This window comes from Scyliorhinus torazame, chromosome 28 (genome assembly GCF_047496885.1).
Source record: "Scyliorhinus torazame isolate Kashiwa2021f chromosome 28, sScyTor2.1, whole genome shotgun sequence".
In the NCBI taxonomy this organism is placed as follows: Eukaryota; Metazoa; Chordata; class Chondrichthyes; order Carcharhiniformes; family Scyliorhinidae; genus Scyliorhinus; species Scyliorhinus torazame.
Window position 1 is genome coordinate 25,544,945 of NC_092734.1, and position 27,182 is coordinate 25,572,126.

Genomic DNA, 27,182 nt, shown 5'->3' on the forward strand with positions numbered 1-27,182 from the left:
CCAGGCTTTAGGGTGTGAGGCAGCTGAATGAACGCCTTGGCAGCCAATGATGGTCACCAATAGTGGCCAGGCAATGAGAATCGTGGCTGCACAAATGGCCAGAATGAGACGAGCACAGAGATCCCGGGGGGCTTTAAGACTGGAGGTGATTACGGAGATAGAGGGGCGCGAGGCCACGGAGGGACCTGAACTCAAAGGGCAATAATTGAGGCATTGCTGTACTGGGAGCCAAGGTGGATCAGTCAGCACAGCACAGGGGTAATGGGTGAATAGGACTTGGTGCCACTTAGGAGACGGACAGTAGAGTTAGACTCTACTCACTGTGACCCCAGGGCCGTAATAATCCAACATTTCAAGTTCCAGACGTAACTGATTTTCCGGATGTCACGAAGGAAGGCAGGGAAGTGTAACCTTTTGTGGCGTTTAATTTGGAGTTAGATTAGGTTTGAGACTTTGCCAGAAAGGGGATACAGAGCTCTCCCGGTAGAGCCGGCCTCCACATTGCTGGAGGAGGCGCTGATGACAGGGGGACTGGAGAAGGGGGTAGTGTCGGTGGTTTACGCGGCTACTTTGGAAGAGGAGAAGGCACCGCTGGAAGGGATCAAGGCAAAGTGGGAGGAAGAGTTGGGAGAGGGTCTGGAGGAGGGGGTCTGGTGTGAGGTGCATTTCTTACAGATTTTAGTACAGAAATGGGATGAGTATCTTTAGTTGGGCGGACCAATAGATACATATTTGCTGGAGGGGTGTCCTCGGCAGGCCTTAGAGCTTTCTGCACATTGGTAGATAGAAAATGAACCAAGTATTGAAATAATCTGCCTCCGCGCCCGTTTCCACCCTGAATATGGGGTGCGCGAGGTTGTGGCTGGTACAGCTGAAGGTGGTATATACAGCACACCTCACAAGGGCAAGGATGAGCCGGCTCTTTGAGGAGGTAGAAGATGTTGCGGGGGGGGTGGGGGGGGGGGGGGGGGGGGGGGGGGTCCACAAGCCACGTTCACATGTTTTGGTCCTGTCCAAATGAGTACTGAAAGGAGGTATTTAGGGTAATCTCTAAAGTGGTGCACGTGAAACTGGACCCAGGTCCTCGGGAGGCCATATTCGGGGTGTCAGACCAGTCGGGGTTGGAAACGGGCGCGGAGGCAGATTATTTCAATACTTGATTCATTTTCTATCCACCATTGTGCAGAAAGCTCTAAGGCCTGTGGAGGACACCCCTGCAGCAAATATGCATCTATTGGTCCGCCCAATTAAAGATACTCATACCTTATATGTACTAAAATCTGTAAGAAATGTATAAAACCATAGTGAAGGATTCACTACGCTCCCTGTCATTAAGGGTGGAGTATTATTATCTCAGCGGACAGACAGGCAGCGTGGTTTGGATAGTTTACGATGGCCTTCTTATTATTACCCCATTCAATGTTGGATGACCTTCACTGTGAAACGGTGAATAGAAAATTATTCATTTGAAAAAAAGCAATTTCATTTAGTCACGATTGGAGTTTTAGTTTTGCATCAGTTTAGTTTAGATCTTGAGGAAGTACCATTCTGTGTAAAGCGTTACGGGCAGCCCCAGACAGGGTGCCCACAGGCCATTGATCCAGGCAAGACTTCTCGAGTTCTCCCGACCTGGTCAGGATACTCCCTAAGCATCACAAACCCGGGTGAGGAGGGATTGACTGGCTCAGTGTCTTTACTCAAGCCTCCCTCTGCTGGTGGGTTTGCAACAAGGTTTGATCGAACAAAGACCCAATAGTCAGAATACAGGCGGGAGATAGAGAACCTCGTGGCGTGGTGTAATGACAACAATCTCTCCCTCAATGTCAGCAAAACTAAAGAGCTGGCCATTGACTTCAGGAAGTGAAGTGTCGTACACACCCCTGTCAGCATCAACGGGGCCGAGGTGGAGATGGTTGACAGCTTCAAATTCCTAGGTGTGCACATACCAACAATCTGTCTTGGTCCACCCTCGTCGACGCTACCACCAAGAAAGCACAACAGCGCCTATACTTCCTCAGGAAACTAAGGAAATTCAGCATATCCACATTAACTCTTACCAACTTTTTAAATGTACCGTAGAAAGCATCCTATCTGGCTGCATCACAGCCTGGTATGGCAACTGCTCAGCCCGTGATGTGAAGAAACTATAGAGTCGTGAACACAGCCCAGTCCATCACACAAACCCGCCTCCCACCCATTAACTCTGAAATGAAATGAATGAATGAAAATCGCTTATTGTCACGAGTTGGCTTCAATGAAGTTACTGTGAAAAGCCCCTAGTTGCCACATTCCGGCGCCTGTTCGGGGAGGCTGGTACGGGAATCGAACCGTGCTACTGGCCTGCCTTGGTCTGCTTTTAAAAGCCAGCGATTTAGCCCAGTGTGCTAAACCAACCCCAGTTGTCTAAACCCAAATGTCTAAACCTCCCGCTGCCTTGGGAAAGCGGGCAGCAAAATCAAAGACCCCTCCCACCCGGGTTATTCTCTCTTCCAACTTCTTCCATCGGGCAGGAGATACAAAAGTCTGAGAACACACACTAACAGGTTCAAAAACAGCTTCTTCCCCACTGTTACCAGACTCCTCAATGACCCTCTTATGGACTGATCTGATCTCTTCTGGATAGAACTGCACTCCTGTATGCTTCACCCGATGCCTGTGTCTATGTATTTACATTGTGTATTTTATGTTTGCCCTGTTATGTATTTTCATTTAATGTACGGAATGATCTGTTTGAGCTGCACGCAGAACAATACATTTCACTGTACCTCGGTACACATGACAATAATCCAGTCCGATCTAATAATTATGTTTAAAAAGGAGCCGACTTAACATAGAACATACAGTGCAGAAGGAGGCCATTCGGCCCATCGAGTCTGCACCGACCCACTTAAGCCCTCACTTCCACCCTATCCCCGTAACCCAATGACCCCTCCTAACCTTTTTTTGGTCACTAAGGGAAATTTACCATGGCCAATCCACCTAACCTGCATGTCTTTGGACTGTGGGAGCAAACTGGAGGAAACCCACGCAGACACGGGGAGAACGTGCAGATTCTGCACAGACAGTGACCCAGCGGGGAATCGAACCTGGGACCCTGGCGCTGTGAAGCCACAGTGCTACTCACATGTGCTACCGTGCTGCCCTTATGTAGGCTTTCTCAGGTTAAGATAGAGTAAGTTTATTCACTACCAATAAAGGGTAAGGAGAAATGGTAAAACACACGATTCATCAGTCATACAGATTCAACATAAGAATCGAGTCCAATAGTGAATAAATATTTTCTTTAAAATAGGGACCAGGTCTCGAGTTGCGAGGGGTGGATGGCAATGCATTCCGGGCGTGACGGTTGTTTTTGGTACAACTTGCTTCTTTTTTAACATTCATTTTTACGGGATGTGGGTTTCGCTGGCTACGCCAACATTTTTTGCCCATCCCTAACTGCTCTTGAGAAGGTGGCAGTGAGCTTCTTTCGCGAACCGCTGCAGTCCATGTGGTGTAGGTACACCCACAGTGCAGTTAGGGATGGAGTTTGACCCAGCGACGGTGAAGGACCGGCAATATATTTCCAAGTCGGGTGCTCCGGTTTCCTCCCACAGTCCAAAGATGTGCAGGTCAGATGGATTGGCCATGCTAAGTTGCCCTTAATGTCCAAAAAAGGTTAGGTCGGGTTACTGAGTTATGGGGATAAAGTGGCGTTGTAGGCTTAGGTAGGGTGCCCTTTCCAAGGGCCGGTGCAGACTCGATGGGCCAAATGGCCTCCTTCTGCACTGTAAATTCTATGATGATGATGATACTCCATGAATTTACAGTGCAGAAGGTGGCCATTCGGCCCATCGAGTCTGCACCTGCTGTTGGAAAGAGCACCCGACGTCTCCACCCTATCAACATAACCCAGTAACCCCACCTAACCTTGTGGACACTAAGGAGCAATTTAGCATGACCAATCAACCTAACCTGCACATCTTTGGACTGTGGGAGGAACCAGAGCACCCGGAGGAAACCCACGCAGACACGGGAGAACGTTCTGCTTTTCTTTGGTCTGCGGGTAAAGCATTTTAACCACTCTGTGACTGTGAATCCCAGTGTTTCATTGTAGACATGTTGCCACAGAGGCATGAGGTGATGTTGAGAAATACAATATAAATCCGAACAACAGTTTAATCTGCTTCTCTTTGATCACCAGGCCCAATCCTACAGGCCGCCCATTGCCTGAAGGGGGAACCGTCAGAAGATCAGTTTCTAATCCTGCATGGTTGTGGATGAAGAATGTCCCGCGGGGCTCTGTTGAAAGTGAATAAACCAGAGGCTGACTGAAATTGTGTTCAATGTGAGAACTTTACTGCTGCAGGTTTTGAAAGAGCCGCTAGGTGGCAGCACCACTCTGTGTTCGATCAGTCATATTAAGCAGCAGCTTTTTTTTGTATTCTTGTGCAATCCTTTGGCAGTGAACTTCTTGAAACTTTCCCGCGGACCCTCACTAGAGAGCGTGTAAACATCCTGTAAATGATTGTAGATGAGTGCTTAGCACATTCACAGGGCAGCTCTCTGCTTTCTTTTAACAAAAGCCATCTGCATTATAACTAACTTATTTACTTTAACCAGGGCAAATGCCACCATGAAAAAACCTTAATCGTCAACTGTAATTTCTGGGCTATGGAACATGTTGTAATATGCTTTAAGGTTAAAGGTATGTCACAGCAGACCAGGGTGTTAACCTCTGCTAACATGCTAACCTCTGAGTATTTTTCTACAATAGGTACATTTACACTAATCAAACATATTGGGCAGCATGGTAGCACAAGTGGTTAGCACTGTGGCCTCACAGTACCAACGTCCCAGGTTTGATTCCCCACTGGGTCACTGTGCGGAGGGGGGGGTTATGGGGATAGGGTGGAAGTGAGGGCTTGGCTGGGTTGGTGCAGACTCGATGGGCCGAATGGCCTCCTTCTGCACTGTATGTTCTATATTCCTGTAAAAGCGATTTCAACACTGAAGAGGAAAACATTCAACAACCTCATAAACTTGAGTGGTTGAACGACTGTAAAGAAGGGGCTTGCCTGGACTTTAGATATTGCTTCCAGCCCTATGTTAGGAGGCCGAGCAGTACATAGAATGGGTGTTTTATACTAGTACAGTGGGCTGATCATTGGGAGCAATTACGGGGAGGTAAAATAAGGGTGCTGGTTGGCATGTCAGAATTCCTGGCACTCACCATTTTAGCCAAGATGGGATCAGGGCCGGTAGGCGTCTGATTGCTCTTGAGGCTTCAAGGGCCCATGGCCACTCTTAGATGTGCAAGGAATGAATGAATGAAAATCGCTTATTGTCACGAGTAGGCTTCAATGAAGTTACTGTGAAAAGCCCCTAGTCGTCACATTCCAGCACCTGTTCGGGGAGGCTGGTCTGGGAATTGAACCGTGCTACTGGCTTGCCTTGGTCTGCTTTCAAAGCCAGCGATATAGCTGTGTGCTAAGCGAGCCCCTGAACTGGTCTCCATGTCAATTAAAGGGATGGCTCTTTGAAAATCGCAATGAGCGACGGTCACCCTACCTACCCCCCCCCCTTCAACGCCTGGGCCATGTGAGCCCACCCTTCCCAAGAGCTCCAGAGCAGATCTATTGAAGATCCCCCATGTCCTTCGTGGCCACCATAACAGTTAGATCCATTTGAACCCCATTGACATTATTTTCAACTGTTCGGCCATTTTTTGCAATGCCACCTCGAAGGATTGGCTGGGGCGGTGGACATCCCCTTGAAATTTTAGGTGCTGAAGAGATTCTGAGGAGGCCAAGAAGGAATCTTAAGCTGCAATGTTGGTTTAGCTCCTCTTTCCCCTCAAGATCCCATCCTAGAATCCTAGAATCCCTACAGTGCCGAAGGAGGCCATTCAGCCCAAAAAGTCTGCACCGACCCTCCAAAAGAGCAATCTACCTAGGCCCAATCCCCCGCCCCCACCCCATCCACCTAACCCCACCTAGGCTTTGGACACTTCGGGTCAATTAAGATTGGCCAACCCACCTAACCCGCGACTTGGCAAAGGAATTTAAGTCAGCTCCAAGGACTGGCTGTCTGGAGAATTATTGAGGGGGCTGACCGACAATTCAGTTGCCCGTTAGCACTCATCGAAGAGGCTGCCCACCATTTTGGTGGCTAGTGCTTTTTCCAAAAGCGTTCTCCTAACAGTGATTGGCTGATTGAAAATAGATGAATCATTGCTGAGGGCGTCAAACGCTGCTTAACGTTACACCACCCTAACCTGTTCGTCCACTGCAAAGGCTTGTTGGGGACTTTTGCACCACATCAAGAAACTTTATGGGACACCTTGTCTGACATTGAATGTATTTTGCGGTTATCAAGATAATTGAAGTTGCGCTGAGGGACCTGGGAGAGGCACACGTTACATGAAGGAAAGTTGAATTTTATTTCACATTTTGATTTTTTTTCAATTTGAAAGGTTTTGCCCCCAGGCTGTATGCTCGACAGGGAATGTAGATTGTAAATTTCAAGAGCATTCCAATTGGATACAGGCATCGAGGAATGTAACATAACTGTTTGGAGAAATTTTAATGGGACTTGCTGTAATTTTCAATTTTGTAATGTACCGTTGTGAATTAAGTGCATTTTTGGAGAAAAAAAGAACTTTGTCAGTAGTCTCTATCAACATTTATTCAGGAAACTATTTGAGGACTTGACCGAAAAATAGTAAGAGTCATACTACTCCATCTGATGGGAGTAACCAGTGGAACGAAAGTGTTTGGTCTTCGGCACCTTTCCGGGAGCCCCCCTTGGCCTGGACGGAAAATGGGAGAAGGGAATGAGGCCTAGCTGTGGCAGGGCAGAGAGACAGGAAGGAAAGGAGGACTCCGTGCCTCAAGTGGGTTTATCAAGGCAAGTTAACACCAGCTCAATTCTGGTCGCCACACTGCCAGAAGGATGTGGAGGCTTTGGATAATAATAATACTAATCGCTTATTGTAACAGGTAGGCTTCAGTGAAGTTACTGTGAAAAGCCCCTTGTCGCCACATTCCGGCGCCTGTTCGGGGAGGCCGGTACGGGAATTGAACCCGCGCTGCTGCCTGGTTCTGCATTACCAAGCCAGCTGTTTAGCCCACTGTGCTAAACCAGTCAGAGGAGGTTTACCAGCATATTGCCTGGTCTGGAGGGTGTTAGCTATGCAGAGAGGCTGAATAGACTCGGACTGTTTCATTAGAAAGACGGAGGTCGAGTGGTGACCTGACAGCTGTCTACAAGATTATGAGGGGCATGGATAGAGCGGATGGGCAGGTACTCTTTCCCAGGGTGGAGGGGTCAGTCACCAGGGGGCATTAGTTTAAGGTCCATGGGGCAAAGTTTAGAGGAAATGTGCGAGGCAGGTTTTTTACGCAGAGGGTGGTGAGTGCCTGGAACGCATTACCAGGGGAGGTTGTGGAAGCAGATACATTAACAGAGTTCAAAAGGCATCTTGACAAACACATGGATAGGATGGGTATAGAGGGATACGGCACAAGGCAGTGCTGAGGGTTTTGGCAAAGGTTGGTATGATGACCGGTACAGGCTTGGAGGGCCGAAGGGCCTGTTCCTGTGCTGTATTGTTCTTTGTTAGGACCAGGCGAACCATCTTCTCATTGGGAATGTCAGCAAAGCTAATTGTTTTATTTTTAACCATTTGAAAGAATTTGTTTAATTGTTGGATGTGAAACGGGAAGGAAGAACAAGGAATCCGAAAAGGAATAGGATGAGCCAAAAATAAAAAAGTGAACCAATAAAAGTGATCTTAATGTTGACCTTTAGTCGCAATTAATGTATACATTTCATGCTCAGCTACTCAATCATCAGCCAACTTTGTCCAATTAATTGTCTTCAACGAGGAGTTGTTCTCCTATAGTTAGGTTAGAAACATAACCAAGAGATAAGACTTGTTCCAGCTATTCTAACTAGTGTGATTGAGAATGCATTAACAAATCATGTGATTATGTCTTTGCTACAGATAGCAACAATATTTTTTCTGTTAGTCTATATATTAGCGGTGCAAAATCCCTTTCGCCCCAGTGTTCCTGAATGAATGTAGTGCTGTCTTAAACTGTCACAAGAAGAGAAATTGCAGCTACAGAGTTATAACACCACTGCGACCCTCCTCTTCATCCAGGAGGGAGGCACTTTGCTCCCACTTGGCACTCCCCCGCACCTCCAATCATATCCCTAACCCCACTGGCAGGATTCAACATTCCGGGCCTAGTGAGTCTCACAATCATGCTTGGGCAATCAAGTATTTATTGCTATTGGTTATAGGTGTCAGTGTCACTTGCAATTGGAGAGTCATGCTTCAAGTCATTAAGATAATACCAGAACGTGTGTTCTGTATTGACGGAGAGCTGCATTGCAGAGGTGCAATCTATCGAACGAGACATTCATCTGAGTCCCCAGCTTACTGGTAAGCTAAACGTGAATGATCCCCATGGCACATTTGTTCAATGTGTCCTGGCGAACATTGATCCTCCAACCGACATTACGACAAAAAAGCCCACTGGCCTTACAGCTGATTATAGGACCTTACTGTGCACAAATTATTCGCTGAAGTATAAAGGCCTGGCACATATAGGGTTAATGTGCAGTACCGCCCACACAGTGATGTGAGAAGGCACATGACCCACAATCAATATCAGTCTAGTGTTGGACAGAGCAAGCATGGAGACAGCTCCCAGCTTGTATCCTTTCCTGTACATCGGTAGATAGTTCTGAGAGTCAATAGAGGCTTACAGTTCGCCTATGTATGACTCCAAAGACTAATTCAGCTGTGCTGAAATGCATCCAGCGCCTTACAACATTTGCTTATAAAACAACCATGACTATACTTCAAAAAGTAGCACAGTGGCTTTGAATTGCTTGCAGATACCTGGAGATGTAAAAATGCTTTAGACAAAAAGAAAGCTTTCTTTCTGCATATATTTTGAAGTCATCAATTTGTTGATGTCAATATTCGGTCACAATGGCGGTCTTTGACGATACTGTAGTATGAAATATGCCCTCACTTTGGTAAAATTGGTGCTTTGTCAGATGTTGTTTCTACTGTTTCCATTTTTTGCTCTTCCAGGGCATCAGGCTCTGACGGTATAATCTTAATCACACTTTCCTCAAATGGTACATGTCTGCTCTTCACGTTCATGCTTGCATTACAGGCAACGCTATCTTGAAGTGTCCTCACACCTTCATCGGAGAGAGGCCTTCCATTGTTGAGCTTGAAGACATTACGCACACAGTTTGCAACAGCGAACCTTCTCTTTTCAATGTCACGGTGGAAGCTGTACGTCTGCTCCATCCCACTGGCATCTGTCAGAGTCACAGCAGTGATATACTCCTGGGAACATCTCTGTGTGCCGTCCGGCATGTTTGTTTGAAACCGTTTTCGCAGGTTGAGCACAAAGTAGGCCAGGCCGCTCACGATTAACATGGTCCCTGGAAGAGATTGTCATGGCAACATTAGTGTTGCAACCCTCCTATGTTCCTGGCCACATTCAAAGGCGAAAGTTTCAACTGTAAAATATTGTTTTCTTTTTGGACTAAAGAAAAACAGATAAAACACGAACGTTCCCATGAAAGGCTTTGCCAACTTCCAGGAGATTGGAATGCCGTTTTCTTGGAACAAAATGTTGTCTATTTCCAGCATTCCCTATTCTTGGTAAGTGTGTCACTTGGGACACGTCCTCCGAATCAATTCTCAGCATGGTGCATATACTGTGCTTGTGTGCACACGCAACTTTTCCTGCTGAGTGGGTCCCCAGCCTAGTGAGGTTACCCACACGGCGGATTCCCCAGCGGCGAGTTGACTCCGGCGGAACCGGAAGATCCTACTGGCGGCCAATGGGGAGCCGTAAAACCTGCCGCGGGGTGGGGGTAGGGGTTTGCGGAAAATCCCACCCTGAGCCTCAGTACGGGCATTAATGTGCCTCTGGGCACTGGGGAGCTCTGTGTTATAAGAGAAACAGATTTTAGCTCTGGTCTTTTTAGATTTGCCGGGCAAAAAAAAAAAACCCATGATTTACTTTTTATTTTTAATTCTTGGGGAGTTTTGAGATCAGCAAGGTTCATCAGTGCGCAGACATGAAAGGTTCAGAGAGAGAGTTAAAAGAAACAGGATCACGTAGAGAGACAAATAAAAAAGTAACCAAGGCGATTAACGGTGTCAAGATTAATAACATAGACCAGAAATTAGATTGAAAAGAACACTGTGCATGTACAAAGTTTTAGTCATTCAGGTTAATATCTGTTTTGTGTGATGATACGCGATTGTCTTCTCCACTTTTTGAATCTAACAGGCTGTGAATTCATTCTGTGGAGCGGATAGTTTTCAGATGCTGGGTAGGTGACCTTGAAACCACTCGCTCCACACTGTCAGGTTCCCGTGAGTCATGTCCACTGATATCTCCCGGAATGTGCCCACCCCAGACTCGGCTCAGCGGTAGGACTCCTTTCTGCCTTTGGGTTAGAAGATTATAGCTTCAAGTCCTCCTCCAGAGTCCCGAGAGCACATGATTTAAGCTGACATTCAGTGCATCACTGAAGGAGTGCGGCATTGTCATAGGCTTTTGGGTGAGATGTTGAACAAGGCCCTGTCCTGTCCTCTCAAGTGGAGGTGAAAGGCTCCTGATTCCATTCGAGAAAGAACATTGCTGCTCTGCGTTATATTAATGACCCTATTATTCTCTAGGTAGACTGTAGCTTGCACTCAAATTAAAGAGATTGAGTTTGTGAGGATTTAAAGGATACTAGAGGATTTGCCTAGCTTGGGTTCAAGGGTGGGTATCTCCAGTGTAACCCTCAGAGTGAAAGCCGGTGCTGGGATTAGAAGTGACTCAGCTGGGAAAGGAAAAAGGAAGCAGGCCATTGGGAGTGGGGAATAATTTACCACTGATTCCAGGAGAATGAATTGTCTACCTAAGGGGCAAAATAAGGCATAATTGCAGCGATGGATTTTCAGTCATTTCAAAAGTTAAATGGGCTGTGGCTTAGAGAATAAGTCATCACCTGAATGTTGCTTAGGCAATGTAACTTTGAGTTTGTTTAATTTTTAAAACTTGCAATCTTTTTGTGTGATCCTTCCAAACAGAAATTCAAATACCTTTTTATTAAAGCTATTGGTTCCAAATGGGGATCATAACACAATGGTGCATAATCTTGTTGCCGCCCGCCTGTTATCGGCACGGTTTGCAAAGTGGCCACGTGAAAATGCCAAGGGGTCAGAAAGAGAAAACTGGAAATTCAGCTTTCAAGTTAATAATTCAATATAGCTTTCACTTGCCTGGAATAGTTGCGTGCCAGATAAGAACTGGGTGCAAGAAGCAAGCAACGGACAAGAAGGTGAAAGTAAGACACTTCTGTAAACCATTCGGCCTCATAGCTTTCTTCCAGATGTTCCAAACCTTGCTGTCCATTTTGTCAAAAAGCGTGCTAAGAGGACAAGAGTAACATTTAGAATTTTACAGTAATTAGCGCAAGACAAGAGACAGCACAAGAAACCAAGTCAAACACTTCATTTTACCTGGTGGATTTAAGGACACGGTTTCTTTTTTCCCCCTATAACATGATGTTTCTCTCCTAGACCAAGGGGACAATCTGACAAGATACTGCAACCGCACTATGTAAATACCCTGGGGCAGCACGGTAGCACAGTGCGTAGCACTGTTGCTTCACAGCTCCAGGGTCCCAGGTTCGATTCCCGGCTTGGGTCACTGTCTGTGCGGAGTCTGCACGTTCTCCCCGTGTCTGCGTGGGTTTCCTACGGGTGCTCCGGTTTCCTCCCACAAGTCCCGAAAGACGTGCTTGTCCGATGAATTGGACATTCTGAATTCTCCCTCCGTGTACCCGAACAGGTGCTGGAGTGTGGCGACTAGGGGCTTTTCACAGTAACTTCATTGCAGTGTTAATGTAAGCCTACTTGTGACAATAAAAATTATTAGAAGATTATTATTTATATAGTTCCTCTGAAATGAAGGGCTTTTATTGGCTGTTGTTTAATCCATGGACTTTCCCACGAAACGTTCAGCGTGTGCGGAGTCAACAGTTGTTTAGTGCACAAAAATAAATGAGAAAAAAATAAACGATCGGATTTACCGTGGAAATGTGTGCGCATTTTCTCACTGTGAATGAGTGTTGAGGATGTGATTCAATGGACACAAGTGTCACTTTTAGAACAAGAACGGAAAATGCTGGACAATCTCAGTAGGTCGGACAGCATCAGTGGCAAGATGCTGGATGATGCTTTGTCACCTTTGAATGTGTGCTGTCAGTGTGTCCACCCGCGTGTTTCAGAGTCTGTGATGAGGGGACAAAAATCAATGAGGATGAAAATAGATAAAAATAAAGGTCAAGGGGGTGATATTTCTTGGTGAGAGGTGGTGGGGTTGGGTGGGGTGAGAGGAGCTTCCAATTGGCTGGTGTAATTTTAACAGAGGCCATAGTCTGGTGGTGGGGGCCACATGCGCCCGTCAGGGTTCTGAGTGCAGCCCATGAGACATTTTGTTAACCGTTGCCCAGCGGCCGGGTTTCCACATTCCGCTGGTTTCCATCCGTGTGGCTTTTTCCCTCCCATTATGGCTGAAGTGAGATGCACGTGAAGCAAGGGTAAGTGAAGTGAGGTTCATGGTGATTGCTCACAACATTCGGGTGAATTCCCCGCCAACCCAGCTGCATGACTTCGGCGGCGCGTCATCACTGGCAGCGGGATTCCCCGTTCCCGCTGCTGTCCAATGGGATTTCCCATTGTAGCCACCCCACAGGGCAGTAATGGACACCTAGATTAGTGAGTGGGCCGCATGAGTGGGTCCAAAGATTGAAATCGGGTCATGTTCACTAACTGTGAGCCTTAAATATGATTGAATACATTTTATAGAACCATGGAATAATCCCATAGATTTCCTACACTGCAGGCGAAGGCCTTTCAGCCCATAGTGTCTGCACCGATCCTCTGAAAGAGCACCACTCCCCCAAGCTATCCCCGTAACCCCACCTAACTTGCACATCCTTTTTGAACACTAAGGGGCAATTTAGCATGGCCACTCCACCTAATCTGCATATCTTTGGACTGTGGGAGGAAACCGGAGCACCCGGAGGAAGCCATGCAGACACGGGGAAAATGTGCAGACTCCCCACAGACACCCGAGGCCGGAATTCAACCTGGGTTATACATGTAAACAGTGTTTCCATTGATGTTACTGAAACTGAGGTGGCCACTCACAGCGTATGAGCAGATCTAGCAAAGTGAAAGCAAAAGAACTGCGGACACTAAAGGTCAGAAATGAAACAGTAAGTGCTGGAAAAACTCAGCAGGTCTGGCAGAATCTGTGGGGGCGAGAGAAAATTGGAGGTATTGTTTTGACTTCTCCTTCGGAACCGAAGGAGAAGAGTCGTTTGGGGATTTGAACCGCCAACCCAGGCCTGGATTTTCCAGTCCTGCTGCAGTGGGACCCACTGCGAGGGATATGGCGGCCCAATCAAAGGTCCTCCATTGACCTTCGGCATTTTTCCCACCTTTTCCCTGCTAAGTATTTATGTTCCGTGCTGGACGAGTGGAATCAGATACTGTTGTCAGTATCTGCTATTGAGGCAGACAGGATTACTGTAGCAGTGGGATTGTTAAAGGCTCCTTCGAAACACATATCTCTACTTACGGATAACGTCCGACTAACACAGCATCGATGAAATACGGGCCTTCCAAAATGGTGAGGACTGCTGCGGCAAATCTTCAAATAAAACAAAATAGTCAACAACCCAATCTCTCCTGGCATAGATACAAATCTTCCACAAATAAGAAGGGAATCGAGTCGTATTATACTTACAGCAGATAAGCAGCCAACTTCCTGAACTGCCCTTGAACTGCCGTGTCTATCCCCACTCCCAGAAGCACTGTGTTAAATGGGTAGAAAGCATATCATTAATAATAATTTACCGCTAGTTAAACAGTTCTCCCTGTCTCCTACCAATTAAATTCAGATTGAAACTTCGTATAGTTCAACCCAGCCAACCTTCAATCGATCACTACAGAGGGCAGTGGTCTCACATCAAGGTTGGCAGGCAGGGTATTCACCAGAGTTGGCACTTCAAACCAAGATATGCTGCGGGATTCTCCGGTGTTCTTCAACGGCACGTCCTCACCGTCCACGGGATCCTTTGTTCCGGCCACCTGACAATGGGGTTTCCCATTCCCCGCGGGCGTGGGTGCGCTACCGGCAGAACGGGGAATCCCGTCGACGGAGAATCCGGCCTTCTAATATCATAATATTATTGAATCATAGAATGGTTGCAACACTATAGGGGGACACTTGCTGCATTGTGTCCCTGTCTGCTCTCTGCACGGGCAATTTAGGTGATTTTCAGGGCATACTTCAAAAATAAAAGGCTTGAATGTGTACTGCCACTCAGTCAAAGCTTCTGGCCCATTTCGTCAGTTGTGAGGATAGATTGGAGAGGCTGGGGCTGTTTTCCTGGGAGACTAGAAGGCTGAGAGGAGATTTGATAGAGGTGTTCAAAATCACGAGGGGGCGGGACAGAGTAGACGGGAAGAAACTGTCCCCCCTCCTAAAAGGATCGAGAACGAGAGGGCGCAGATTTAAAGTGAAGAAGCAAATGCGGTGTGAGAAAAAGCTTTCTCACACGAGTGGCTGGGGTCTGGAATGCGCTACCAGGAGGTGTGGTGGAGGAAGGTTCAATCTAGGCATTCAAGAGGGCGTTAGATGATTATTTGACAATAAACAATGCGCCGGGGTACGGGGAATAGGCAGGGGGACGGCACTAAGTCACGATGCTCGATTGGCAAGCCGGATCAGAGATGGTGGGCCGAATGGCTTCCTTTTGCGCCCTAACAGTACAGTGGTTCGGGGCCAAAATCAAAGGGTTCCCTACCTAACACAATCATGGCCCCAGCAGACTTCCAGCTGATCAGGGGTAAAACCCACCAGCTACCAGGGGCTGGTTTAGCACAGGGCTAAATTGCTGGCTTTGAAAGCAGACCAAGGCAGGCCAGCAGCACGGTTCAATTCGCGTACCAGCCTCCCCGAACAGGCGCCGGAATGTGGCGACTAGGGGCTTTTCACAGTAACTTCATTTGAAGCCGTCTTGTGACAATAAGCGATTTTCATTTTCATTTTTCACCATTTCAGGGCGATGAAGGATTCGGAATAATCACCAGCCTCGCCAGTGTCATCTAAACCACGTGACCAAGAGTTTCAAATCTGTGGCTGCAATCAATCCCAACGAGTGCATGCAAAAAAGAAACATGGTCAACTGTATTCAATATTCTTACACTGGAACAGATTAAAGTAGCATTTTCACACTGCAACAGGTAGATGGCAGAGGCTGATCAGAAAAAAAATCATTCCGGAGCTCATGTACCAGGATTGTTTTGAGTGTTTACCATTCAAATGTAGCCCAGGCCAAAGGAGCCTGTCGAAGCCTGTTAAATGTACCCGCGGAACGAGGGCGATATTTCAAATTGTAACGCTTTAATTAACCTCGCAAAGAGTAGGAATCAAGGCAGGTCTTAGTGGTTCAACTACTTGCTGGGTAATGGAGTCACTTTGGGAGTAGTTAGATTAACCCTTTGAGTCTTTTTGCAGACTTGAGCAAAATATTCATAGATCATCAGCAGACTATTCCTGAGGACCTGTCTGAAGTCTTCTGACTTGCCTTTTATATTTTCCTTGGAGACAACAGGAATGAACGCCGACATGGGAAAGAATGCAAGTTAAGGCTACACGTAGCACAGTCTTATACGGTGATGCCTATTTGTCGTAATCCAGTTACAATGTTGGAATTGTACCCGTCAGCTCTTGTTAGTACGAACTCGAATTTTCCATTGGTTGTGTGTTATGGTGCTTTGCGATTAATTCCCCCGATAGAATGCGCTCCCCTCGTTACTTTCAACTCTCAGCCCAAACCCAGCATTCTGAGCAGATGCCTAAGCTGCCGGTGAGCACTCAGCTTATCAGTAATAGTAAGACTCCCATCGGATTTACCCTGGCAAGCTCGTTGAGAACATTGATCACTCTATTCAAGTTTCTGCTCAAAGAAGGTTAGGGTTAGGAACAGGATGAGGACAACGGAAGCGTTTCACTTCAAAGGCTCACCCCAAGAAATGCAACATCTGCCTGGATGACGCTTGCTCGGGGGAGACCTATTTGGAGGAACCTCCTGGTTGAAGGGACACAATTCTTCGAGGACAGCAAGAGGAGATCTGGAAAAAGGAGCCTGAGAAAGGAATATCAGCGATCTCGAGTCCAATGACCGATCCCACCTCTCGGAAACACCTGCCAAGCGTGCGGTCAAAGATGTGGCTCTAGGATTGGGCTCCTCTGCCATGCAAGAACTCACAGAACCCATGACCAGTAACAGAGTTTTTTAGGTGGACAAACACACTCGTTAGCGAGTGATCGCTGAAGAAGGAGAACTGCCAACAAATTACATTCAAAGTTCTTTCATGGTAACAAGTGAATCTTTGAAGTTCTTGTCTTGCTTAGACCACAGGTACAGGTCATCCTTGAATATTACATGCAATTTTGGGCACACTGCTACCTTCAAAATGATAACAATATGTTCTAAAGATGTCAGAGCGTGATGAGCATGGGATTCTATAGTATGGAGCCTAATTATTTTGGAGCTTGGAGCTCTTTTCTCGGTTCAGGGAATCCCACTGCCCCCCCCCACTACTCCCTCTCCATAAACCCTTCACTTTCACTGCCACAAATACTTAGCCGACTGCCCTTCAAAGTGGCAATTGCTCAACTCTTCCTTTTGGAAAAACATTTCATTGTCCAAACTACCTTCTGTGTGAAAGAACTCTTCTAACTCATTCCGGGACAACTTTAAATTGAAGATCACTCACCATCTTTCCAACCAGAGGAAGTAGTCCATTCCCCAAGTCACCCTATCAACACTTTTCGGAATAATGAAACCCTCAATTAAATCACTCTGAATCTTATCTACTCAAGTGGAACTTCTTGCAGTATTTCAAGACCTTCCTCATGATCATAGGTTCCAACCCTTGGCTTGATCCCTGTGATTCTATGCTGAATGCTCACGCAGGTCTTGGGTGGGATTCTCCGGAATCGGCGCGATGGACCGACGCCAGCGTCAAAAACGGTGCGAACCACTCCGGCTTCAGGCTGACCGGAAGTAGCGGAATCCTAGGTGGACGCTGGAGGGTTTGGCGCCGTGTCAGCCACTGCCGAAGGGACTGCGCGTGTCCGCGCATGCTCAAAGGGCCGGCGTGATCCCGCGCATGCGCGGAACCGCCGGCGTATTCTGGCGCATGCGTAAGGGGGTGTCTTCTCCGCGCCGGCCATGGTGGAGCACTAGAGGGGCCGGCGCGGAAGGAGGGAGTGCCCCCACGGCACAGGCCCGCCCGCAGATCGGTGGGCCCCGATCGCGGGCCAGGCCATGGTGGCCCCCCCCCCCCCCCCCCCGGGGTCGGATTTCCCCCGCGCCCCCCCGGAGTAGTGCCCCAGCCAACTTACCTGCCAGGTCCCGCAGTGTGGGACCACGTCTAATCCACGCCGGCGGGACTGGCCAAAAACCGACGGCCGCTCAGCCCATCGGGACCCGGAGAATTGCCGGGGGGGGGGGGGCCCGCTCCCACCGGCCCCCGACCGGCGTGGCGTGAACCCCGCACGAAAACCGGCGGCGGAGAATACGGCAGCCAGCATCGGAGCGGCAGCACGGGATTCGCGCCGCCCCCCCCGGGTATTGTCTGACCTGGCGGGGGGTCGGAGAATCTCGCCCCTTAATTATAAGGGACTTGGAGAATTGGACTTTACATCCAGTGGAAATGGGGACTCGGGGAGGGTTGGGGGGGAGGAATTCTGAGACACATCGATGATGTAGATGTTAAGGAAAAAGCTACTTGAGCTGTTGACCGTGCCCAAAGCTCTGCAGATGTGTCCTTGGACAGGTCAGTGCACATTGGGTTGAGGTTGCATGTCATTTTCTCCCTTTGTAAGCGAGGTGCCAAATTATCCATTTCAATAATAATAATCTTTATTACTGTCACAAGTAGGCTTACATTAACACTGCAATGAAGTTACTGCGAAAAGCCCCTAGTCGCCACATTCCGGCGCCTGTTCGGGCACACGGAGGGAGAATTCAGAATATCCAATTAACTTAACAAGGATGTCTTTCGGGACTTGTGGGAGGAAACCGGAGCCCCCGGAGGAAACCCACGCAGACACGGGGAGAACGTGCAGACTCCGCACAGACAGCGACCCAAGCCGAGAATCAAACTGTTCCATTTCACATTGAAATGAAGCAACGCAAAATTAACAAGAGATGTTGCCTATGCATCCCATTGAGGGTTAAACCCTTGATTCTGCTTCACCCATGAATCAGCGAGATAGCAGAATAATGAAGACAGTAATTATCTAGAGAGTCTGCTGGTTCAGTAACAGTATTGGCGATGAGCCAGAATAATCCATTTTAATAAACGGTGTAAATTGCTCATAATAAAAGATGCAGTTCCAAAAGCAATCAGATTTAGTGCTGCAACAACATAAAGACGCATTAAAAGGACCATGGACAGGTTCACTAAGAAACTAACACAAAAAGCAGGAAACGAGCTTGAAATGAAATCCCTGAGACCCATTTCCTTCAATCTATGTTGTGACTGATCCATGCGGAGTGACTGATCCACGCGGAGTGACTGATCCATGCGGAGTGACTGATCCACACAGAGTGACTGATCCACGCGGAGTGACTGATCCACACGGAGTGACTGATCCACGCGGAGTGACTGATCCACACAGAGTGACTGATCCACACAGAGTGACTGATCCACGCGGAGTGACTGATCCACGCGGAGTGACTGATCCACACGGAGTGACTGATTCACACGGAGTGACTGATCCACGCGGAGTGACTGATCCACACGGAGTGACTGATTCACGCAGAGTGACTGATCCACGCGGAGTGACTGATCCACACGGAGTGACTGATCCACACTGAGTGACTGATCCACTCGGAGTGACTGATACACGCGGAGTGACTGATCCACATGGAGTGACTGATCCACGCGGAGTGACTGATCCACACTGAGTGACTGATCCACACAGAGTGACTGATCCACGCGGAGTGACTGATCCACGCGGAGTGACTGATCCACACTGAGTGACTGATCCACGCGGAGTGACTGATCCACGCGGAGTGACTGATCCACACTGAGTGACTGATCCACGCGGAGTGACTGATCCACACGGAGTGACTGATCCACACGGAGTGACTGATCCACACAGAGTGACTGATCCACACGGAGTGACTGATCCACACAGAGTGACTGGTCTACACTGAGTGACTGATCCACGCGGAGTGACTGATCCACACGGAGTGACTGATCCACACTGAGTGACTGATCCACGCGGAGTGACTGATCCACACGGAGTGACTGATCCACACGGAGTGACTGATCCACACAGAGTGACTGATCCACACGGAGTGACTGATCCACACAGAGTGACTGATCCATGCGGAGTGACTGATCCACACAGAGTGACTGATCCACACAGAGTGACTGATCCACGCGGAGTGACTGATCCACACGGAATGACTGATCCACGCGGAGTGACCGATCCACACAGAGTGACTGATCCACACGGAGTGACTGATTCACGCAGAGTGACTGATCCACGCGGAGTGACTGATCCACACGGAGTGACTGATCCACACTGAGTGACTGATCCACTCGGAGTGACTGATACACGCGGAGTGACTGATCCACATGGAGTGACTGATCCACGCGGAGTGACTGATCCACACTGAGTGACTGATCCACACAGAGTGACTGATCCACGCGGAGTGACTGATCCACGCGGAGTGACTGATCCACACTGAGTGACTGATCCACACTGAGTGACTGATCCACGCGGAGTGACTGATCCACGCGGAGTGACTGATCCACACGGAGTGACTGATCCACACGGAGTGACTGATCCACACAGAGTGACTGATCCACACGGAGTGACTGATCCAAGCGGAGTGACTGATTCACGAGGAGTGACTGGTCCACACGGAGTGACTGATCCACACTGAGTGACTGATCCACACAGAGTGACTGATCCACGCGGAGTGACTGATCCACACTGAGTGACTGATCCACGCGGAGTGACTGATTCACGAGGAGTGACTGGTCCACACGGAGTGACTGATCCACGCGGAGTGACTGATCCACGCGGAGTGACTGATCCACGCGGAGTGACTGATCCACGTGGAGTGATTGATCCACACAGAGTGACTGATCCACGCGGAGTGACTGGTCCACACGGAGTGACTGATCCACACGGAGTGACTGATCCACGCGGAGTGACTGATCCACGCGGAGTGACTGATCTACACGGAGTGACTGATCCACACTGAGTGACTGATCCACGCGGAGTGACTGATCCACGCGGAGTGACTGATCCACACTGAGTGACTGATCCACGCGGAGTGACTGATCCACGCGGAGTGAATGATCCACACGGAGTGACTGATCCACACGGAGTGACTGATCCACACAGAGTGACTGATCCACACTGAGTGACTGATCCAAGCGGAGTTACTGATCCACGCGGAGTGACTGATCCACGCGGAGTGACTGATTCACGAGGAGTGACTGGTCCACACGGAGTGACTGATCCACACTGAGTGACTGATCCACGCGGAGTGACTGATCCACACGGAGTGACTGATCCACGCGGAGTGACTGATCCACGCGGAGTGACTGATTCACGCGGAGTGACTGATCCACACTGATTGACTGATCCACGCGGAGTGACTGATCCACGCGGAGTGACTGATCCACGCGGAGTGACTGATCCACGCGGAGTGACTGATCCACGTGGAGTGATTGATCCACACAGAGTGACTGATCCACGCGGAGTGACTGATCCACGCGGAGTGACTGATCCACACAGAGTGACTGATCCAAGCGGAGTGACTGATCCACGCGGAGTGACTGATCCAAGCGGAGTGACTGATCCACACGGAGTGACTGGTCCACACGGAGTGACTGATCCACACTGAGTGACTGATCCACACAGAGTGACTGATCCACGCGGAGTGACTGATCCACACTGAGTGACTGATCCACGCGGAGTGACTGATCCACGCGGAGTGACTGATCCACACTGAGTGACTGATCCACGCGGAGTGACTGATTCACGAGGAGTGACTGGTCCACGCGGAGTGACTGATCCACGCGGAGTGACTGATCCACACGGAGTGACTGATCCACGCGGAGTGACTGATCCACGCGGAGTGACTGATCCACGCGGAGTGACTGATCCACGCGGAGTGACTGATCCACGTGGAGTGATTGATCCACACAGAGTGACTGATCCACGCGGAGTGACTGGTCCACACGGAGTGACTGATCCACGCGGAGTGACTGATCCACACGGAGTGACTGATCCACGCGGAGTGACTGATCCACACGGAGTGACTGATCCACGCGGAGTGACTGATCCACGCGGAGTGACTGATCTACACGGAGTGACTGATCCACACTGAGTGACTGATCCACGCGGAGTGACTGATCCACGCGGAGTGACTGATCCACACTGAGTGACTGATCCACGCGGAGTGACTGATCCACGCGGAGTGAATGATCCACACGGAGTGACTGATACACACGGAGTGACTGATCCACACAGAGTGACTGATCCACACTGAGTGACTGATCCAAGCGGAGTTACTGATCCACGCGGAGTGACTGATCCACACTGAGTGACTGATCCACGCGGAGTGACTGATTCACACGGAGTGACTGATCCACACGGAGTGACTGATCCACACGGAGTGACTGATCCACACTGATTGACTGATCCACGTGGAGTGACTGATCCACATGGAGTGACTGATCCAAGCGGAGTGACTGATCCACGCGGAGTGACTGATCCACGCGGAGTGACTGATCCACACGGAGTGACTGATTCACGAGGAGTGACTGGTCCACACGGAGTGACTGATCCACACTGAGTGACTGATCCACGCGGAGTGACTGATTCACGCGGAGTGACTGATCCACACTGATTGACTGATCCACGCGGAGTGACTGATCCACGCGGAGTGACTGATCCACGCGGAGTGACTGATCCACGCGGAGTGACTGATCCACGTGGAGTGATTGATCCACACAGAGTGACTGATCCACGCGGAGTGACTGATCCACGCGGAGTGACTGATCCACGCGGAGTGACTGATCCACGCGGAGTGACTGATCCACGTGGAGTGATTGATCCACACAGAGTGACTGATCCACGCGGAGTGACTGGTCCACACGGAGTGACTGGTCTACACGGAGTGACTGATCCACACTGAGTGACTGATCCACACAGAGTGACTGATCCACACGGAGTGACTGATCCACGCGGAGTGACTGATCCACGAGGAGTGACTGGTCCACACGGAGTGACTGATCCACACGGAGTGACTGATCCACACGGAGTGACTGATCCACGCGGAGTGACTGATCCACACAGAGTGACTGATCCACACGGAGTGACTGATCCACACGGAGTGACTGATCCACGCGGAGTGACTGATCCACGAGGAGTGACTGGTCCACACGGAGTGACTGATCCACACTGAGTGACTGATCCACACAGAGTGACTGATCCACACGGAGTGACTGATCCACACGGAGTGACTGATCCACGCGGAGTGACTGATCCACACAGAGTGACTGATCCACACGGAGTGACTGATCCACACAGAGTGACTGATCCACACGGAGTGACTGATCCACACAGAGTGACTGATCCACACGGAGTGACTGATCCACACAGAGTGACTGATCCACACGGAGTGACTGATCCACACAGAGTGACTGATCCACGCGGAGTGACTGATCCACACGGAGTGACTGATCCACACGGAGTGACTGATCCACGCGGAGTGACTGATCCACACAGAGTGACTGATCCACACGGAGTGACTGATCCACACGGAGTGACTGATCCACGCGGAGTGACTGATTCACGAGGAGTGACTGATCCACACGGAGTGACTGATCCACACGGAGTGACTGATCCACGCGGAGTGACTGATCCACACAGAGTGACTGATCCACACGGAGTGACTGATCCACACGGAGTGACTGATCCACGCGGAGTGACTGATCCACGCGGAGTGACTGATCCACACGGAGTGACTGATCCACACTGAGTGACTGATCCACGCGGAGTGACTGATCCACGTGGAGTGACTGGTCCACACGGAGTGACTGATCCACGCGGAGTGACTGGTCCACACGGAGTGACTGATCCACGCGGAGTGACTGATCCACACGGAGTGACTGATCCACGCGGAGTGACTGATCCACACGGAGTGACTGATCCACACGGAGTGACTGATCCACGCGGAGTGACTGGTCCACACGGAGTGACTGATCCACGCGGAGTGACTGGTCCACACGGAGTGACTGATCCACACGGAGTGACTGATCCACGCGGAGTGACTGATCCACACGGAGTGACTGATCCACACGGAGTGACTGATCCACGCGGAGTGACTGGTCCACACGGAGTGACTGATCCACACTGAGTGACTGATCCACGCGGAGTGACTGATCCACGCGGAGTGACTGATCCACGCGGAGTGACTGATCCACGCGGAGTGACTGATTCACACGGAGTGACTGATCCACACGGAGTGACTGATCCACACGGAGTGACTGATCCACACGGAGTGACTGGTCTACACGGAGTGACTGGTCTACACGGAGTGACTGATTCACGCGGAGTGACTGATCCACGCGGAGTGACTGATCCACACGGAGTGACTGATCCACACGGAGTGACTGATCCACGCGGAGTGACTGATCCACACGGAGTGACTGATCCACACTGAGTGACTGATCCACACTGAGTGACTGGTCCACACGGAGTGACTGGTCTACACGGAGTGACTGATTCACGCGGAGTGACTGATCCACACGGAGTGACTGGTCTACACGGAGTGACTGATTCACGCGGGGTGACTGATTCACGCGGAGTGACTGATCCACACGGAGTGACTGATCCACACGGAGTGACTGATCCACGCGGAGTGACTGATTCACGTGGAGTGACTGATCCACGCGGAATGACTGATCCACACTGAGTGACTGATCCACGCGGAGTGACTGATCCACACGGAGTGACTGATCCACACGGAGTGACTGATTCACACAGAGTGACTGATCCACACGGAGTGACTGATCCACACTGAGTTACTGATCCACACTGAGTGATTGATCCACACGGAGTGACTGGTCTACACGGAGTGACTGATTCACGCGGAGTGACTGATCCACGCGGAGTGACTGATCCACACGGAGTGACTGATCCACGCAGAGTGACTGATCCACACGGAGTGACTGATTCACACAGAGTGACTGATTCACACAGAGTGACTGATCCACACGGAGTGATTGATCCACACGGAGTGACTGATCCACACTGAGTGACTGATCCACACGGAGTGACTGGTCTACACGGAGTGACTGATTCACGCGGAGTGACTGATCCACACGGAGCGACTGGTCTACACGGAGTGACTGATTCACGCGGAGTGACTGATTCACGCGGAGTGACTGATCCACACGGAGTGACTGATCCACACGGAGTGACTGATCCACGCGGAGTGACTGATCCACGCGGAGTGACTGATCCACACTGAGTGACTGATCCACACAGAATGACTGATCCACACGGAGTGACTGATCCACACGGAGTGACTGATCCACACTGAGTGACTGATCCACACGGAGTGACTGATCCACACGGAGTGACTGATTCACGCGGAGTGACTGATCCACGCGGAGTGACTGATCCACACTGAGTGACTGATCCACACTGAGTGACTGATCCACACAGAGTGACTGATCCACACGGAGTGACTGATCCACACGGAGTGACTGATCCACGCGGAGTGACTGATCCACACTGAGTGACTGATCCACACAGAGTGACTAATCCACACGGAGTGACTGATCCACACGGAGTGACTGATCCACACTGAGTGACTGATCCACATGGAGTGACTGATCCACGCAGAGTGACTGATCCACGCGGAGTGACTGATCCACATGGAGTGACTGATCCACGCAGAGTGACTGATCCACGCGGAGTGACTGATCCACACTGAGTGACTGATCCACACAGAGTGACTGATCCACACGGAGTGACTGATCCACACGGAGTGACTGATCCACACTGATTGACTGATCCACGCGGAGTGACTGATCCACACTGATTGACTGATCCACACGGAGTGACTGATCCACACTGAGTGACTGATCCACACGGAGTGACTGATCCACGCGGAGTGACTGATCCACGTGGAGTGACTGATCCACGCGGAGTGACTGATCCACACTGAGTGACTGATCCACGCGGAGTGACTGATCCACACAGAGTGACTGATCCACACAGAGTGACTGATCCACACTGAGTGACTGATCCACGCGGCGTGACTGATCCACACTGAGTGACTGATCCACACAGAGTGACTGATCCACACGGAGTGACTGATCCACACGGAGTGACTGATCCACACGGAGTGACTGATCCACACTGATTGACTGATCCACGCGGAGTGACTGATCCACACTGATTGACTGATCCACACGGAGTGACTGATCCACACTGAGTGACTGATCCACACGGAGTGACTGATCCACACTGAGTGACTGATCCACACGGAGTGACTGGTCTACACGGAGTGACTGATTCACGCGGAGTGACTGATCCACACGGAGTGACTGGTCTACACGGAGTGACTGATTCACGCGGAGTGACTGATTCACGCGGAGTGACTGATCCACACGGAGTGACTGATCCACACGGAGTGACTGATCCACGCGGAATGACTGATTAACGCGGAGTGACTGATCCACGCGGAGTGACTGATCCACACTGAGTGACTGATCCACACAGAATGACTGATCCACACGGAGTGACTGATCCACACTGAGTGACTGATCCACACGGAGTGACTGATCCACACGGAGTGACTGATTCACGCGGAGTGACTGATCCACGCGGAGTGACTGATCCACACTGAGTGACTGATCCACACGGAGTGACTGATCCACACAGAGTGACTGATCCACACGGAGTGACTGATCCACACGGAGTGACTGATCCACGCGGAGTGACTGATCCACACTGAGTGACTGATCCACACAGAGTGACTGATCCACACGGAGTGACTGATCCACACGGAGTGACTGATCCACACTGAGTGACTGATCCACACGGAGTGACTGATCCACGCAGAGTGACTGATCCACGCGGAGTGACTGATCCACACTGAGTGACTGATCCACACAGAGTGACTGATCCACACGGAGTGACTGATCCACACGGAGTGACTGATCCACACGGAGTGACTGATCCACACTGATTGACTGATCCACGCGGAGTGACTGATCCACACTGATTGACTGATCCACACGGAGTGACTGATCCACACTGAGTGACTGATCCACACGGAGTGACTGATCCACGCGGAGTGACTGATCCACGCGGAGTGACTGATCCACGCGGAGTGACTGATCCACACTGAGTGACTGATCCACACAGAGTGACTGATCCACACTGAGTGACTGATCCACGCGGAGTGACTGATCCACGCGGAGTGACTGATCCACGCGGAGTGACTGATCCACACGGAGTGACTGATCCACACAGAGTGACTGATCCACACTGAGTGACTGATCCACGCGGCGTGACTGATCCACACAGAGTGACTGATTCACGCGGAGTGACTGATCCACGCGGAGTGACTGATCCACACGGAGTGACTGATCCACGCGGAGTGACTGATCCACCCTGAGTGACTGATCCACACGGAGTGACTGATCCACGCGGAGTGACTGATCCACACTGAGTGACTGATCCACGCGGAGTGACTGATCCACGCGGAGTGACTGATCCACGCGGAGTGACTGATCCACACGGAGTGACTGATCCACACAGAGTGACTGATCCACACTGAGTGACTGAACCACACTGAGTGACTGATCCACACAGAGTGACTGATCCACACTGAGTGACTAATCCACACAGAGTGACTGATCCACGCGGAGTGACTGATTCACACAGAGTGACTGATCCACACAGAGTGACTGATCCACGCGGAGTGACTGATCCATGCGGAGTGACTGATCCACACTGAGTGACTGA

The 27,182-nt window shown here is 50.0% G+C and overlaps 1 protein-coding gene across 3 annotated transcripts in view; it reads right to left on the reverse strand.

The window, feature by feature from the left end:
• Window positions 1-7,769: 7,769 nt before the first annotated feature.
• Window positions 7,770-27,182, reverse strand: part of tmem72 (transmembrane protein 72) — a 47,114-nt gene continuing 27,701 nt past the window's right edge. For all 3 annotated transcript variants that reach the window (XM_072491712.1, XM_072491711.1, XM_072491710.1), the window contains 4 exons: window positions 13,833-13,899; window positions 13,665-13,736; window positions 11,297-11,445; window positions 7,770-9,453 (listed from right to left, as the gene is read on the reverse strand). In XM_072491712.1, coding sequence (XP_072347813.1) covers window positions 9,026-9,453; window positions 11,297-11,445; window positions 13,665-13,736; window positions 13,833-13,899 — 716 coding nt within the window. In that variant the 3' untranslated portion in view covers window positions 7,770-9,025. The remainder of the gene's footprint in view (window positions 9,454-11,296; window positions 11,446-13,664; window positions 13,737-13,832; window positions 13,900-27,182) is intronic.